At 43.2% G+C, this 13,185-nt stretch overlaps 1 protein-coding gene across 2 annotated transcripts in view; it reads right to left on the bottom strand.

Moving 5' to 3' along the window:
• SLC25A21 (solute carrier family 25 member 21) overlaps positions 1-6,707 on the bottom strand; it is a 468,180-nt gene extending 461,473 nt beyond the window's left edge. For both annotated transcript variants that reach the window (XM_040969566.1, XM_040969565.1), the window contains exon 1: positions 6,614-6,707. In XM_040969566.1, coding sequence (XP_040825500.1) covers positions 6,614-6,683 — 70 coding nt within the window. In that variant the 5' untranslated portion in view covers positions 6,684-6,707. The remainder of the gene's footprint in view (positions 1-6,613) is intronic.
• Between the last annotated feature and the right edge of the window lie 6,478 nt (positions 6,708-13,185).

Below are 13,185 nucleotides of genomic sequence, written 5' to 3'. Positions count from 1 at the left end.
CCTTTCAGGAAAGGAAAGTAAAAGACGACATCCTTTGAAATGCAGTAATGCAATTTATACTGTATTTGTTCTTACAATTCATATTTTTTAGAACTAGATTTTCTGAAAGACAAGACTACATTTTAATTAAAACGCACCCATTAAAAGTATTTTATAATTAATTTGAGCAATAGAGTTGCTTCCTCCTATGGAGTTGAAATAAGGGGGATTTTTTTCCCTCCCTAATTATCCAGATAATGGGTTCCAGCCTCCCTTTGATGTGTCATAAAGGCTCACCTGTTTCACTACAACCTGTTATTTATTATCAAACAATTACAGTTTCCCAAATCCTGAATTTCTAAAGGTGCCATTTACCCAAATCACATGTGTGTCTCCTTTGCACCCATTCTCAAAACGAACTTTCCTTGATCAAAAATTTAACTGTGATTACCCCCTGGTGCATCAGCCCTTTTATTACTTAGTCCAAATTAAAATCCAGAGGGCTTCTAGTATACACACTATTATGGCATTTCTTGTAAATATATTTTAGCTATTATAATGAGTAAGAAAAAATAGAAATTTATGAAAAGGTACATAGGATACAGAAAAGTAGGCGTTCATAAAGATATTGAAAATTATTTTCTAGCTTGTTATTCGCCTTACACTCTCTTCCCATTAGAATACAGCACAATTAGCATATGTGCACAGATAATCTCAGAAAAGCCTATCCATGATTCCCATGTTTTTCTTTCCACCAAAGGCCTGTCATTTCACTCTCATTTGACTCTTTGAAGGTGATTAATGAGATTATACAGCACAAAGTACTTGAACTATGTCTAAGGTAAAATTGAAAAACGTCTTTGCAGTTGATTAAAACAACTTCAATGAAAGCAATGGCCTCTAGAGATAAATACAAAATAAAAACACAGTAAATGATAAAGACATGATGGGGCATGGGCCTCCCTGAAACAGAGTCCTTGGGTCAGTGTACAGAAGAAAAAACAGCAGCCTGGGAAAATGGAAAAAGAAACAGCATCCGGCCAACCCTGTGACCAGGTATGTGGCAATAGAGGTGATTAATCCTCAAGGGAAGGATATGAGTGTAAGACTGTGGGGGCAAGAGACAGAGGCCATTGTGGAAGGGAGTACAGTGTGGACTGGTCTAGGGGTGACCTCTTGGCACTGGTGCTGCCAAGAGCAGACCTCCCTGGAAGATTCTGATTTGAGTACAAAAGCCCCATGAAGATATGAAGAGAACAATCACTGTGTGAGCTAGGAAGGATCCCATCAGGACATGAGAAGTAAGAATGACTCATGTGCTTTGACAGCGCATGCAAGGGCCCCCGTGCTCATTGGGGAGACCTGGAGGGGCCGAGGTAGACCGAGGCTCCTGGCTCCAGCTCAGAGTAGGAACCAGTGCTCACTGAGAAGCCTCCTGGAGCCCTGCTGATATGCAGATGGAGGAATGAGGTGGGAGTGTGCAAGACGAGGATCTTGCAAGCTTTAGCCAATCTGGGAAAATTATGGCAGTGTTACAATCAAGTATTCTATTAATCCATTGAGTGTCTTTTTGAGAAACAGATAAAATGTGCCCCAGGTAGACACATCTGTGCTTCAGGATATACAAACTACACAGACTAGGCCTGGACGCGAGCTGGATCTGAGCTCCTACTTGCACGCATAGCTAGAGCCCTTTTTCGGTTTATAATGTGCCCAACTGCATGTAGGGGCCCAAAATACATTAAACAGTAATATAATTAAGGTTTCTTCTTGCTAATCCTTATGCCTCAACATACATGAAACTATTGGCAATTAACAAGATATCGAGTGGAAACAGCCTAAGAATTTGTAGATAGAAGAATTATTTTTAAAAACATAAACCAATAGAAACTAATAGGATAAGACTTGATCTCTTCAAGTTCTTTTTTTTTAAAGATTTATTTATTTTTATTGGAAGGTCAGATATACAGAGAGGAGGAGAGATAGAGAGGAAGATCTTCCATCTGATGATTCACCCTGCAAGTGGCCACAATGGCTGGAGCTGTGCCAATCTGAAGCCAGGAACCCAGAACCTCTTCCGGGGCTCCCACGTGGGTGCAGGGTCCCAAGGATTTGGGCCATCCTTGACTGCTTTCCCAGGTAGCAAGCAGGGAGCTGGATGGGAAGCAGGGCTGCCGGGATTAAAACCAGTGCCTTTTTGGGATTTCGGCACATTTAAGGTGAGGACTTCAGCTGCTAGGCTACTGCACCAGGTCCCGATATCTTCAAGTTCTACAAAAGTCTGACAATGGAAATGACTTTCTCCTTGTCCCTTCCCCTTCCTTGATTTCCTATAGACAGGGTTGAAGCTTGTAACAATTGTAGGCATGCTAATTATTCACTTGGTGCATATCATTTTTCATCTGCAAATAGGATTAAAACAGTATAGGTTTCTGCCCAGGCTGCCTTGTACCTAGGCAAGTGTTACACTGCTAGGAGCAAAGCAGCCAGCAGCTGGCGGGCATTCTGGCCCTGGTTAATGCCAAATTTGTGTTAACTACACCAGTGTGCCAGCACAGCTTCCTATTCTATTCTATTTTTCTTTTTTTAAAGATATATGAGAAAGGTAGAGAAATCTATGCTGGAACATGCTACCCCAACCCTCAAATAAGGGGGGGGGCTATAGAATGCCTAGGGAAGGGGGTCTGGCCACAATGGCCAGAACTGAGCAGATCCGAAGCCAGGAGCCAGGAGCCAGGAGCTTTTTCTGGTCTCCCACATGGGTGCAAGATTCCCAAGACCTTGGACCATCCTCAATTGTTTTCCCAGGCCACAGACAGGGAGCTGGAGGGGAAGTGGGGCATTCGGGACATGAACTGGTGCCCACAAGGGATCCTGGCGTATGCAAGGCAAGCACTTTAGCCACAAGGCTATTGGGCTGGGCTTGATGTAATGGTTTAGAGAGGGGGAAACTGAAGGACACGTCTGGATCAGGTCAGGGCACCCGAGACCTGGCTGGGCAGTACAGCATCGCCTGTTATCTGCCAGCACACATGAAAGCTGCGGCTGGGGACATGCCTGGCTGGGCTAGGCCGCAGTACCACCCACCGCAAGTGTTAGGGCAGGGGTGGGCCACATCGGGCTGGGTCACAGCATACCTCAGAACATGAGAGAACTGGATCTGAGGCAGATTGTTTAGAGGATCTGTAGGCTTGTCTCTGTGGAACTGCAGGAAGCACTGATTTACATGAGAGCTGTGGTTGGTGATGGACTCAGCCAGGCTGGACAATGAAACTCACCGACACTCTCAGATGCCAGGGCTTGGAGGAGGACAGACAGGGCCAGCCCAAAGCACCCATTGGCACATGCAAAGGCCAGAATTATGCCAAGCCGTGCCATGGAACCCAATGGCACATGTGAGATCCAAGGTTGGGAGCAGACCTGAACTCTCCTGCAGAGCCACAGCTCCCACTGGGGAGCACTGAGTCAAGGCTGGGGATGGGCCAGACCAACCAGGGCTACAGCACTCTTCAGCATGTGTGTGAGCTGTGTCTGAGAAAAAAAAAAAAAGTCTGACAATGTCAGACTGGGCCAGACCCCAGCACGCACTAGTACACACAAAAGCCAAGACAGGTTGTTGGCCATGCCAGGCTGGGTCAAAGCTCCTACCAGTACACATAAGATCTGGGCTGGGAATGGGTCTATGGGGGAACTTTAGGGACCCCCTACTAGGCTACAGTTGTCAGTGATGAGTGAGAGAGCCTGGGCTTGGAGCGGACTGGGCTGGGTAAGGCTGCAGCACATGCTGGCATGTGCGTGAGTTGGGTCTGGGTGTGGGCCAGGCTGGGCAGGGCACTTGCAAGAGCAAGAATGGTTGTGACATAGGCCGGGTTGGGCCACGACACCTGCCAAGTCACATGAGATCTAGATCTGATGAAGGGCCAGGCTGGGGTAGATTGAAGTACCCACTGGCAAGGGCAAGAATGGGCCTCAGAACTGGGGGTAGGCCATGTCAGGCTGGGCCACAGCACCTGCCAGCACATGTGAGATCTGGGGCTGGAAGCAGGCCTTGGTAGGGGAGCTTGAGGAACTCCCCTGCTAGACCACAGCTCCCACTGTGAGCACAAGAGCCTGGGCTGGGGGCAGGTAAGGCCAGGCTGGGCCAGAGCAGTCTTCAGCTTATTTAGGGGGTGCATCTGAGGGGAGGGCAGGGCTGGGCCAGTCTGCAGCACACACTAGAATTGTAAGAACCAGGACAGGGTGCAGGTCAGGCTGAGTTGGACCACAAAATTCACCAGTTCACATGAGGGCCAGGGATGTGGGAGGGTCAGGCTAGACTAGGTGGCTGCACCCACCAGGGAAAGTTGGAACTGGCAGCAATCTGGACTGAGCCAGGTTGCAGCACCTGCCAGGGAATGCTGAGACTGAAAACCAGCCATCTCAGAAAAGGCCACAGCACACACTGGCAACTGTTAAGACCTGGGGCCAGGGGTAGTCCCTACTAGATCACATCTTCCAGCGAAAAACAATGCAACACCCTCCCCCCCCCCAAAAAAAAGGTCTTAAAAAAAAGCGTTGGGCCCAGATCGGTAGCCTAGCAGTTAAAGTACTTGCCTTGCAAATGCCAGGATCCTATATGGACATAGGTTCCTGTCCTGGGGCCTCATTTCCCATCCAGCTCCCTGCTTGTGGCCTGGGAAAGCTTTGGAGAATGTCCCAAAGCCTTGGACCCTCTACCCACATGGGAGACCCAGAAGAAGCTCCTGGCTGATGGCTTCAGATCGACTCAGTTCTGTCCACTTGCGGAGTGAACCAGCAGACAGAAGATCCTCCTCTCTGTAAATCTAACTTTCCAATAAAAATTTTAAAAATACTTTAAAAAAAAAAGTAAATCTTTTTTTAAAAAAAGTTATGTCTACCTCTGGAGTTCTGTGTATATTAAGCATACTAATACATGTAAAATTTAGCACTAGGCCTGGCATTTGGTATTTGCATTATAAAAGCTAGGACAAGGCAAAGCAGGCTTAGCAGAACTGCTACATTTGCTGGCACACATAGAAACCTAAGTGGGTCCACGTTGACTGGGCTAGGCCACAGCACACACTGGCAAGTACTGGCACTGGATGCCAGTCATGCCAGTATGGACCACAGTGCCCCCTGGCAAGCTCAGGACCCAGGGTTGGAACAGACTGGTAGTGAAACAGTGGACAAATCCCTGCTTGGCTTCAGTAACCACTAGTGAACACAGAACAACATGTAGATATTTGTGAATCATAGCTAATGATGTTAACCAACTATTCTCAATGCCCTTTGGGCAGCTGAGTTTTCCATGATTAACGACACAGAATAGACATTAAGTGACTTAGGTGCAACTGTCAGAGCTTTGGATTTTGAGGAATTTGACCAAAAGTGGTGAATAAATCGATGTAAATTCATCACTACTGTTAGGAAACAAGCAGAGAAACAGGCAGTAGAGTCACCGACATATAACAGATGGGTACCATGCAATTATCCATAATAAGTAAATGTCTGCACTGTCTTAAAAATCAAGTGTCTCCAGGAAAGTATACAGATACATAAACAAAATATTCAGCTGTGGGAGCTATCGACCAAGAGAGTGCATGTAGTTCATTACGAAGTAACTACTAGGTATAAATTATAGTAATCCCTTACAAAAAGTTCAAATGCATTTGAAAATAAACTTTACCAGTCACAAACCTTAGACATTTTCTAGAGTAAAGCTTCTGCCTGTCCCAGCTGTTCCACTTCCCATCCAGCTCCCTGCTCAGGTACCTGGGCAGGCAGTGTCAGGTGGCCGACCTGCTTGGGCCCTGCACCTGCCGGGGCTATCTGGGGGACACTGCAGACTCCCAGCCCTGTGGCCATTTGGGGAGTGAGCCAGCGAATGGCACATCTCTGCCTCCCTCCACCCCCACCCTGTAACGCTTCCTTTCAAATAAAGAACTAAAATTTCAAAATAAATAAATAATTTACACTTCACATAGTGTGATCTTGTGGCTATAACTGTCTCCGTCACATTTGCTGACAACTATTTCCAAATTACGACCTTTTTTTCTAAACGTTTTCACGCCACGACATAATTCTCCATAAACTTCTGTCAGCCCGTTATATCTACCAGTGTTCATATGCGTTAATATATGTATTAAATGTTAAATTCCTACTTAAAGACGCAAATATTCCCAAGCAAGCACGTTTTGTACTAAGCTGCAGCCTTGCGGAGTCCTGCAGTAAGAACTCTGCTTGTGAGAGGAATCATTTATGTAAGATCCGAACTCGTGTGGGGAAAAAAGCCTACAATGGATAGCAGACCTAAGTCAGCTGAGACGGGATCATTTTCAATGAAAAACAGCCAGCGAGGGAAAAACAAAACCTTCTCACAGTTACAGGCGGCGGGGTCGCGCGCCTTGCTAGGAACCGAGGGGCCCTGGAACTCGAGGGTGGCAGGCGCCGGGGCCACTTTACCTGGGGCACCCGGCCCCCGCCGCCCCGTCCCGGCCTCCTTTGCTCCCGCGCCCGTCGGCTCCGGGCACCGTGAGGGGAGCGCGGGATTCGGAGGAGGAATGCCACAGACCCTCGGCCGCGGACAGGGTGTGGAAACGGCGTCCGCCGGCGGGGAGACACGCAGCAACCTTACCAGCAGAACCACCGGCCACGATCTGCCGCGAAGCCTCGCGCACTAAGCCGACGTCCGCCTGGGCCGACATCTTCGCCCGGGGAGGTGGCCGTCCGCGCGGGCTCGGGCCGCAGTGCCGCGGCTACCTCGGGCGGCCGCTCGGGTTACCTCAGGCGGCCGCTCGGGCTCGCGGTGGCGCGGCTGTGCTCTCGCTGAGGGCGCGCTGCGGCTCGGGCCCCGGCGCCCGCTGGGCTTCCTCCGCGCCGAGAAGGTCCTGGAAGCGAGAGGCGCGCGGCTCGGGCTCCTCGGTGGGCGCCCACGCGCTGCCCTATCAGGCGCGGCCGGCCGCCTCTGATAACGCCAAGTCCAAGGCTGGGGCGACCGTTGCCCTCCGGCGGACCAGATGAATACATTCCTCAGAGGCACTTGTCCTGAAAGTGTGGACTGTAGCAGCTAAGTCAAAGGCAAATCCCATTCACAGTTCTTGTGCAAAGGGGTTAATGTAGTACTACTTTACCAAGAGATAGTTTTCAGAAAAATTCATCTCGTTTACTTGAATTTTATTTATCGAAGAAGCAAAAAAGGGGGGAGGGGCGGAAGGGGGAGGACAGACCTAGTGCACAGGGCAGAGGGCCCAGAAACCTGTATTTTAACCAGTTCTGTGTTGAAGGTTAACGTTACAACTTTGAGACTCACTGATAGGCAACAGGTGGAGGGTGTGTGGCATATTGGCCTAGGCTGCGCCCTGAAACAGCTGCATCCCATATGGAAGTGCCCCTTGGAGTCCTGGCTGCTCTGTTTTGCTCTGCTTTGCAGCTGGCTTCCTGTTGCTGCATCCTGGAAGGCAGCAGGCATGGCTCAAGGGCATTCCTGCCACCCACTTGGAAGATGTGGCAGGTGAACCACCAGAGGCTGTTGCTCTGCTTTCTAAGCAGGTAAGCACAGGCTATTAAAAGTTCACAGAAACAATAAGGGACTCACAGTATATTCTCTATGAAATCCGTAATTATTCATATTACCCTTTGTTATAGTCAGGCGAAACAAAAATACAATGTGAATGTTTTTAAACAAGTTGCAAATGCTACTAGGCAAGAAGTAAGACTGAAAATTTTTTAAAAAGCCTGCCACACCACTGACAGGCAGGAGATGAGAAGAGTAAAATGGAGAATTAAGAAGCTCTGAAACCTCTATGTCATTCCTTAAAGACAGCGTTTATATTAGATGTATTTATATTGTGCTGCATAAATTTGTTATGTTTAGAGGTCAAAAAAAACCTTTAATATCAGCAATTTAATATTGCTGAGCTTTATATTATATCCAGTCAGATCTACAAAATGCAATCACTTGATTTCATATAGACTAAGCCATTAAAGTTGATGCTTGGGGCAGGTGTGGAGCCTAGCAGTTAAGATACCCAGTGCCATGTTGGAGTGCCTGGTGCCACACTCTGAGAGGCAGCAGTGATGGCTCAGGGAATGGAGTTCCTGCACGGGTGTTTCTGGCTGCTGGCCTTCCCGGCCATGACAGGCATCCCAGTGGTAGACCAGTGAGTGAGTGTGCTCACTGTGATCAGATATGCCGACATATTTTTTCACATTTGAGTGAATGTTTGATGAAAATTGGTAAGTTTGAAAGTGGTCAGTAGTAAATAATAGTTTCCAGATTTGTGTGTGTGTGTGTGTGTGTTAGAATTAAGGGCTTTTGAATACTTTCTTTTTAAATTATTTTTAATTGATTACATTGCATTATGTGACACAGTTTTTTTAGGTACTGGGATTCCCTTCCCCAACCCCAGAATAACATCTTTCTTGATCTTACCAACTTCAGCATGAGGTCTCAACTACGATATAGAATCGCTTATTCTTTCTTTCAGCAAAAACTAAATATTTTATCCTAGGCATATGTATATCTAAGAGACAAATTCAAAGCTTATAAAATATTTCCATTATTTTTCAGTACAGAAATAGTTTGAAATGATCACACCCATAGCTGGGATTCTATTCTAGGATTCCTTCTGATAGTGGTGGGGCTATAAATCTAAAATGTTAACTGCATGCTGAACAGAACAGATCTGTCACGTAGAAACCTCAAATAATTAAATATTCTTCCAAATTTTTTCCTGTGTGTAAAATACAGAATATTTAGTTAAAATGGCCACAAACCAATAAATGCAAAAGCATACAGGGAAACAAATTCTACATAATTCATTGAAAGCTTACTAAAAGTGAGCCATTTCCTATTTCCTGGAAACACTGACAGCAAAAATCTTTGCATCCTGGCTGTATAAATGAAAGGAGGAAACCCCACAAGCTTGCAATGTAACTCAGAGGTTGATTATTGTGTATTACTTCAGGAAATGCAATAATACTTTCAGATCAAGATTTAAAGACATTCTACTAGGCCCAGTGCAATGGCTCAATTGCTAATTCTTGCCTTACACATGCTAAGATCCCATATGGGCACCAGTTCATACCCCATCGTCCCATCCAGCTTTCTGCTTGTGGCCTAGGAAAGCAGTAAAGCATGGCCAAAGCCTTGGAAAACCCGGAAGCTGCTGGCTCCTGGGTTTGGATTGCTCTAGCTGTTATGTCTACTTGGGGAGTAAACCAGGAATGAAAGATCTTTCTCTCTGTATCTTCTCTCTATAAATCTGGATTTCTAATGAAAATAAATAAATCTAAAATAAATAAATAAATAGTGAGAAGATAAGTGCAGGCTTGTGTCTGAGATCTTAGCTCCACAGGATCTTTTTGAATTCAGCCAGAAAATTCCTACAGACATCCTTTCAAATATCTTGTAAGTAAAATTTCTCCCTCTTTTTAACCTGTCTGATCTAGAACAGATTTCTTTGAGCATAAAAAGAAAGGCCAAATATTACATGTAATCAGTGCTACACCTTCTAGAATAGTTTGAATAGAGCCTACACATTAGAATATTCTGGAGTCAGCAAGGTTCAGACAAGAGTCAGCAAGTGCCCACTATGCTAACAGCTCTGGTTATGGGATATACCTCTTGCCTACATTTAAATTTGCCTATGGCCAATATGGAAATTCTAAAAGCTTAGCACTAGTAAGCAACAGTTAAAGCTGCTTGCTTGACATACTCTTTCAAATTCTCTAGACTTAATCCATCCTGTTATTCAATTATTATCTTAAATAATGATATAATGTACTAATAGCAAAACTGGAGCATCAACTTTGTAATTGAAAAGTTGTTGATTTCTTTATATGATCTTGGTTAAGAAATACATAATCATTACTTTTTTTGATAATCATTAATTTATTTACCAGTTTGCAAATGGATGTGAAATCAACTTTCAGTAATCTTAAAGTACCCACCAAGTTAAAATATTCAACAACCTCTTCAATTATTTTTGGAATAAAGGGAGGTACATTGGATCAGCTTTTACACAGCTTCTGTACAAATCTTATTCTGTATGAATCACTTAGCTTCTGTATAAATCACTTAACATAGTGACCTTGGGGAGACAAAAAATCAACTCTCCATAATTTCAAGCCACACATAAAGTTCTAGACAATACAGTGATAAAAATAAGAAGGTTAAAGAAAGCTCTGGAAATTACATAAATTCTCTGGCAACAACTATACATAAGTCCCAGTGAGATGGAGAAATGTATTTTACTAGTTAGCAATGTGGCTATAAAAGCAGGTCTAGCATTATGAAAAAGGGGAGAATATTTTTTGAACAATTAATGGCTGCTACAGTTTAGAAAAAAGTTTAGGAATGAAGAGCTATACTTTTAAATGACAAGCTTGGCTTGTTTTGATTTTGTTCAAGTCTGAAGTTTGTCTTAGTATCTAACTAGAAATTGTAATATAACCTCATGCTACTGCATTGTGGCCAAAATCATAATTTAAAATATCATTCTTTAAAAACACGAGAAATTTTGTCTCTTCTTAGATGTCAAAACACCCCATACACATACATATAGATGCATAATGCTCACTGATTTTTACATAAATCCCACCCATGAAATAAGATGGCAAATAGGAGAAAATAGTCCCAGGATGCCAGATTTAAGAAACCTTCAGTAGTGGAAGAGGCCTATTAGTCTGTAACATTGTTACATAGAAATAAAAGTAGTATGTGGTTAAAATTTGTAGATGTGAATAACATTGCTGAAAATTTGAAATTTACAAATACCAAAACATGTTTTTATTAAGGACACATTTTATGTTCTATGTATGAGATGTTCATTACTTAACCAAGCAATTTTAAATTATAAGAGTTCCTACTGAGAGGTGTAAACTTGATAGTTAATAAGAGAACTTTTTCTTTCAGTGAGTGATTATGATATAATAGAAACAAATGCAGAAGCCATTCATGACAGTTCTGTCATTTGGGACTAAATGGAGATGTATGAATCAAGAGAGCCTCAGAACAGCATGAAGAATTCTATGCCTTTTTGTCCTTTGTACTCCCCAGGCCTCCACTTACAACTTATTTGGGGTCAGTTTCTAGAATGTTTGTAGGGACTGTGTCCAGCAGCTCTGTCTCATACTTTTGCCAACCAGCCAATACTTGATGATCAGGAAGCAACACTGTGACTCAAGTACAGAAGTCAGTACGTAACTACCTCAAGGATACATTGAAGCACACAGTCCTGTGACCTTGGTCTACTGCCCAAATGAGGGCCTCAACCTTGGTCCTCAGACTTTTGCCCACTCATGGACCATTACCTGCAGAGTTTGACCTTGGTCTTCAGCACTAGCGTCTGTGAACTCAAGATTCCAGACACAGTCTGTCCTGCTCTTCATTATCAAGTCACACTGTTATTTTTTACAAACTGCCTTCAGCAGGTAGAAATTATATATATAACAAAAAGAAATATATATAATTTTAAAATATATATATTTAAATATATAAATATAGATTTTAAATATATATACATCTATATATATATATTTCTTTTTGGTTCACATTGAAGGTAGGCTTTGCTGAACAGGAGCGTTCCCAGAAAAGGAGCCATCATCCCACCTAATAGATTGTATTACAACAGTCATTGAATGCCATGCCAGGAACCAGGCTAAGCACTTTGTAGTTCATCATCACATTCACACTACCCTTGTTGCAGGAGGAAATTCTGGCACTAAGATAAAGTGACTTATCTGAACCCACCCTGAGAATCTGCTTATCTTTTGAGCCTGACTATGTTCTACTTAGGAGCTTCCTTTCTAAATTGTTGACTGTTATTTTATCATCTAATTTTTAATTCGTTGTTTCTTCTGATACATGAAAAAAAAAAAAAAGAATCAGGGATGCAAAATTATTCCAAGTAAGGAGCCTGCAACATTCTTGATTTTAACGATCAACAAATTAATGATCTGGACCAGGAATATACTCAGGTCTAAGTCAGAAAAGCACTAACTTCAGTGCCGTTTACAGTGTATATATAAATAATGTGGATTATCTGTTGTCTAAGTCAGGGTTTCTCAACAGTAATACTGCTGATGTTTGATGATAGATAACTATTTGTTGATGAAGGCTGATGTGTGTTGTTAGACTTTTAGCAATATGTTTGGCCTCTACATAGCAGATGCAAGTAACAACTCCTTTCCCAGACATCCAAAAATGTCTCTGCACATCGCCAAATGTGCCCTGAGGTGTCAAATGTCTCCTAACTAAAAACCATTGGCCTAAGGTAAAGAGATAAAAATACGGTCTATTTAATTTCCAAGAATCATAGAATGATAGGCTAGAAAGGGAGTTTTAATCCTTTACCTGCCTGAAGTCACCAAGTGCTTTCTAACATCTATGGAGCAGAATCGAATCTCTTAGAAATAGGTCAAATGATCCCACATAATTTGAAGTTTGGTTGCTTTGCAGGGTTATTTCCTAATGCTTTTCTTGTCACACACCACTTCTCACTGGGAGGAATTCCTCTGAACATCACAAGCATGCGTCCATCTTTGCATTGGCTTTTCCTTGCATCAGGAATGTTCTTTTCCTAGAAAGCTGCATGGCTTTGATTCACTTTTCTTAGGTCTCAGCAGAAATATTACTTTAAAGGTAAATTTCCCAACTTTTCTTCTTTTATATAACCTGATTTGTTTTTCTTCATTGCTGTTTCAGAACCTGGATATATTCTAATCTCATGTGTATAACCTGTGGTTTTTTTTTTTTTCTTCTTCTTGAATATGAAGTACGTATGAAAGCAATAAAAAATGCTGCGTATCATACAGAAAGCTTTAATAAATATTAATTTAGTGAATGAATCAGTCATCACACGGATGTTAACTAATCCCCTCCCACTTTTCCCTCTTCCCTTCCCAAGCAAATACTAACAATCCTGCTATCTGGATTTTCCTATTTTGTAATTCTTAATTTTTTTTATTGATTTTACAAGAGTTACAGAGAGGAAGAAAGACAGAGATCTTCCATCTGCTGGCTTACTCTTCAGAGGGCTGCAGCCAGCAGCCAGGAGCTTCCTACTGGGTTCCTGCCCTTCCCAATATTAAATGTAATTCAGCATTTAATATTCACTGTTACATTCACAACGACTTTTTCAGCCCTCACACATACGAAAGAACAATACAGAATTTGCCTAACTAACTTATTTCACTTAACATACT

This window comes from Ochotona curzoniae, unplaced genomic scaffold (genome assembly GCF_017591425.1).
Source record: "Ochotona curzoniae isolate NIBS_2020 unplaced genomic scaffold, NIBS_Ocur_1.0 scaffold_4701, whole genome shotgun sequence".
NCBI classification, from domain to species: domain Eukaryota; kingdom Metazoa; phylum Chordata; class Mammalia; order Lagomorpha; family Ochotonidae; genus Ochotona; species Ochotona curzoniae.
The sequence above is the reverse complement of the archived record's forward strand: the minus strand, read 5'-3'. Positions and strand labels throughout refer to the sequence as shown.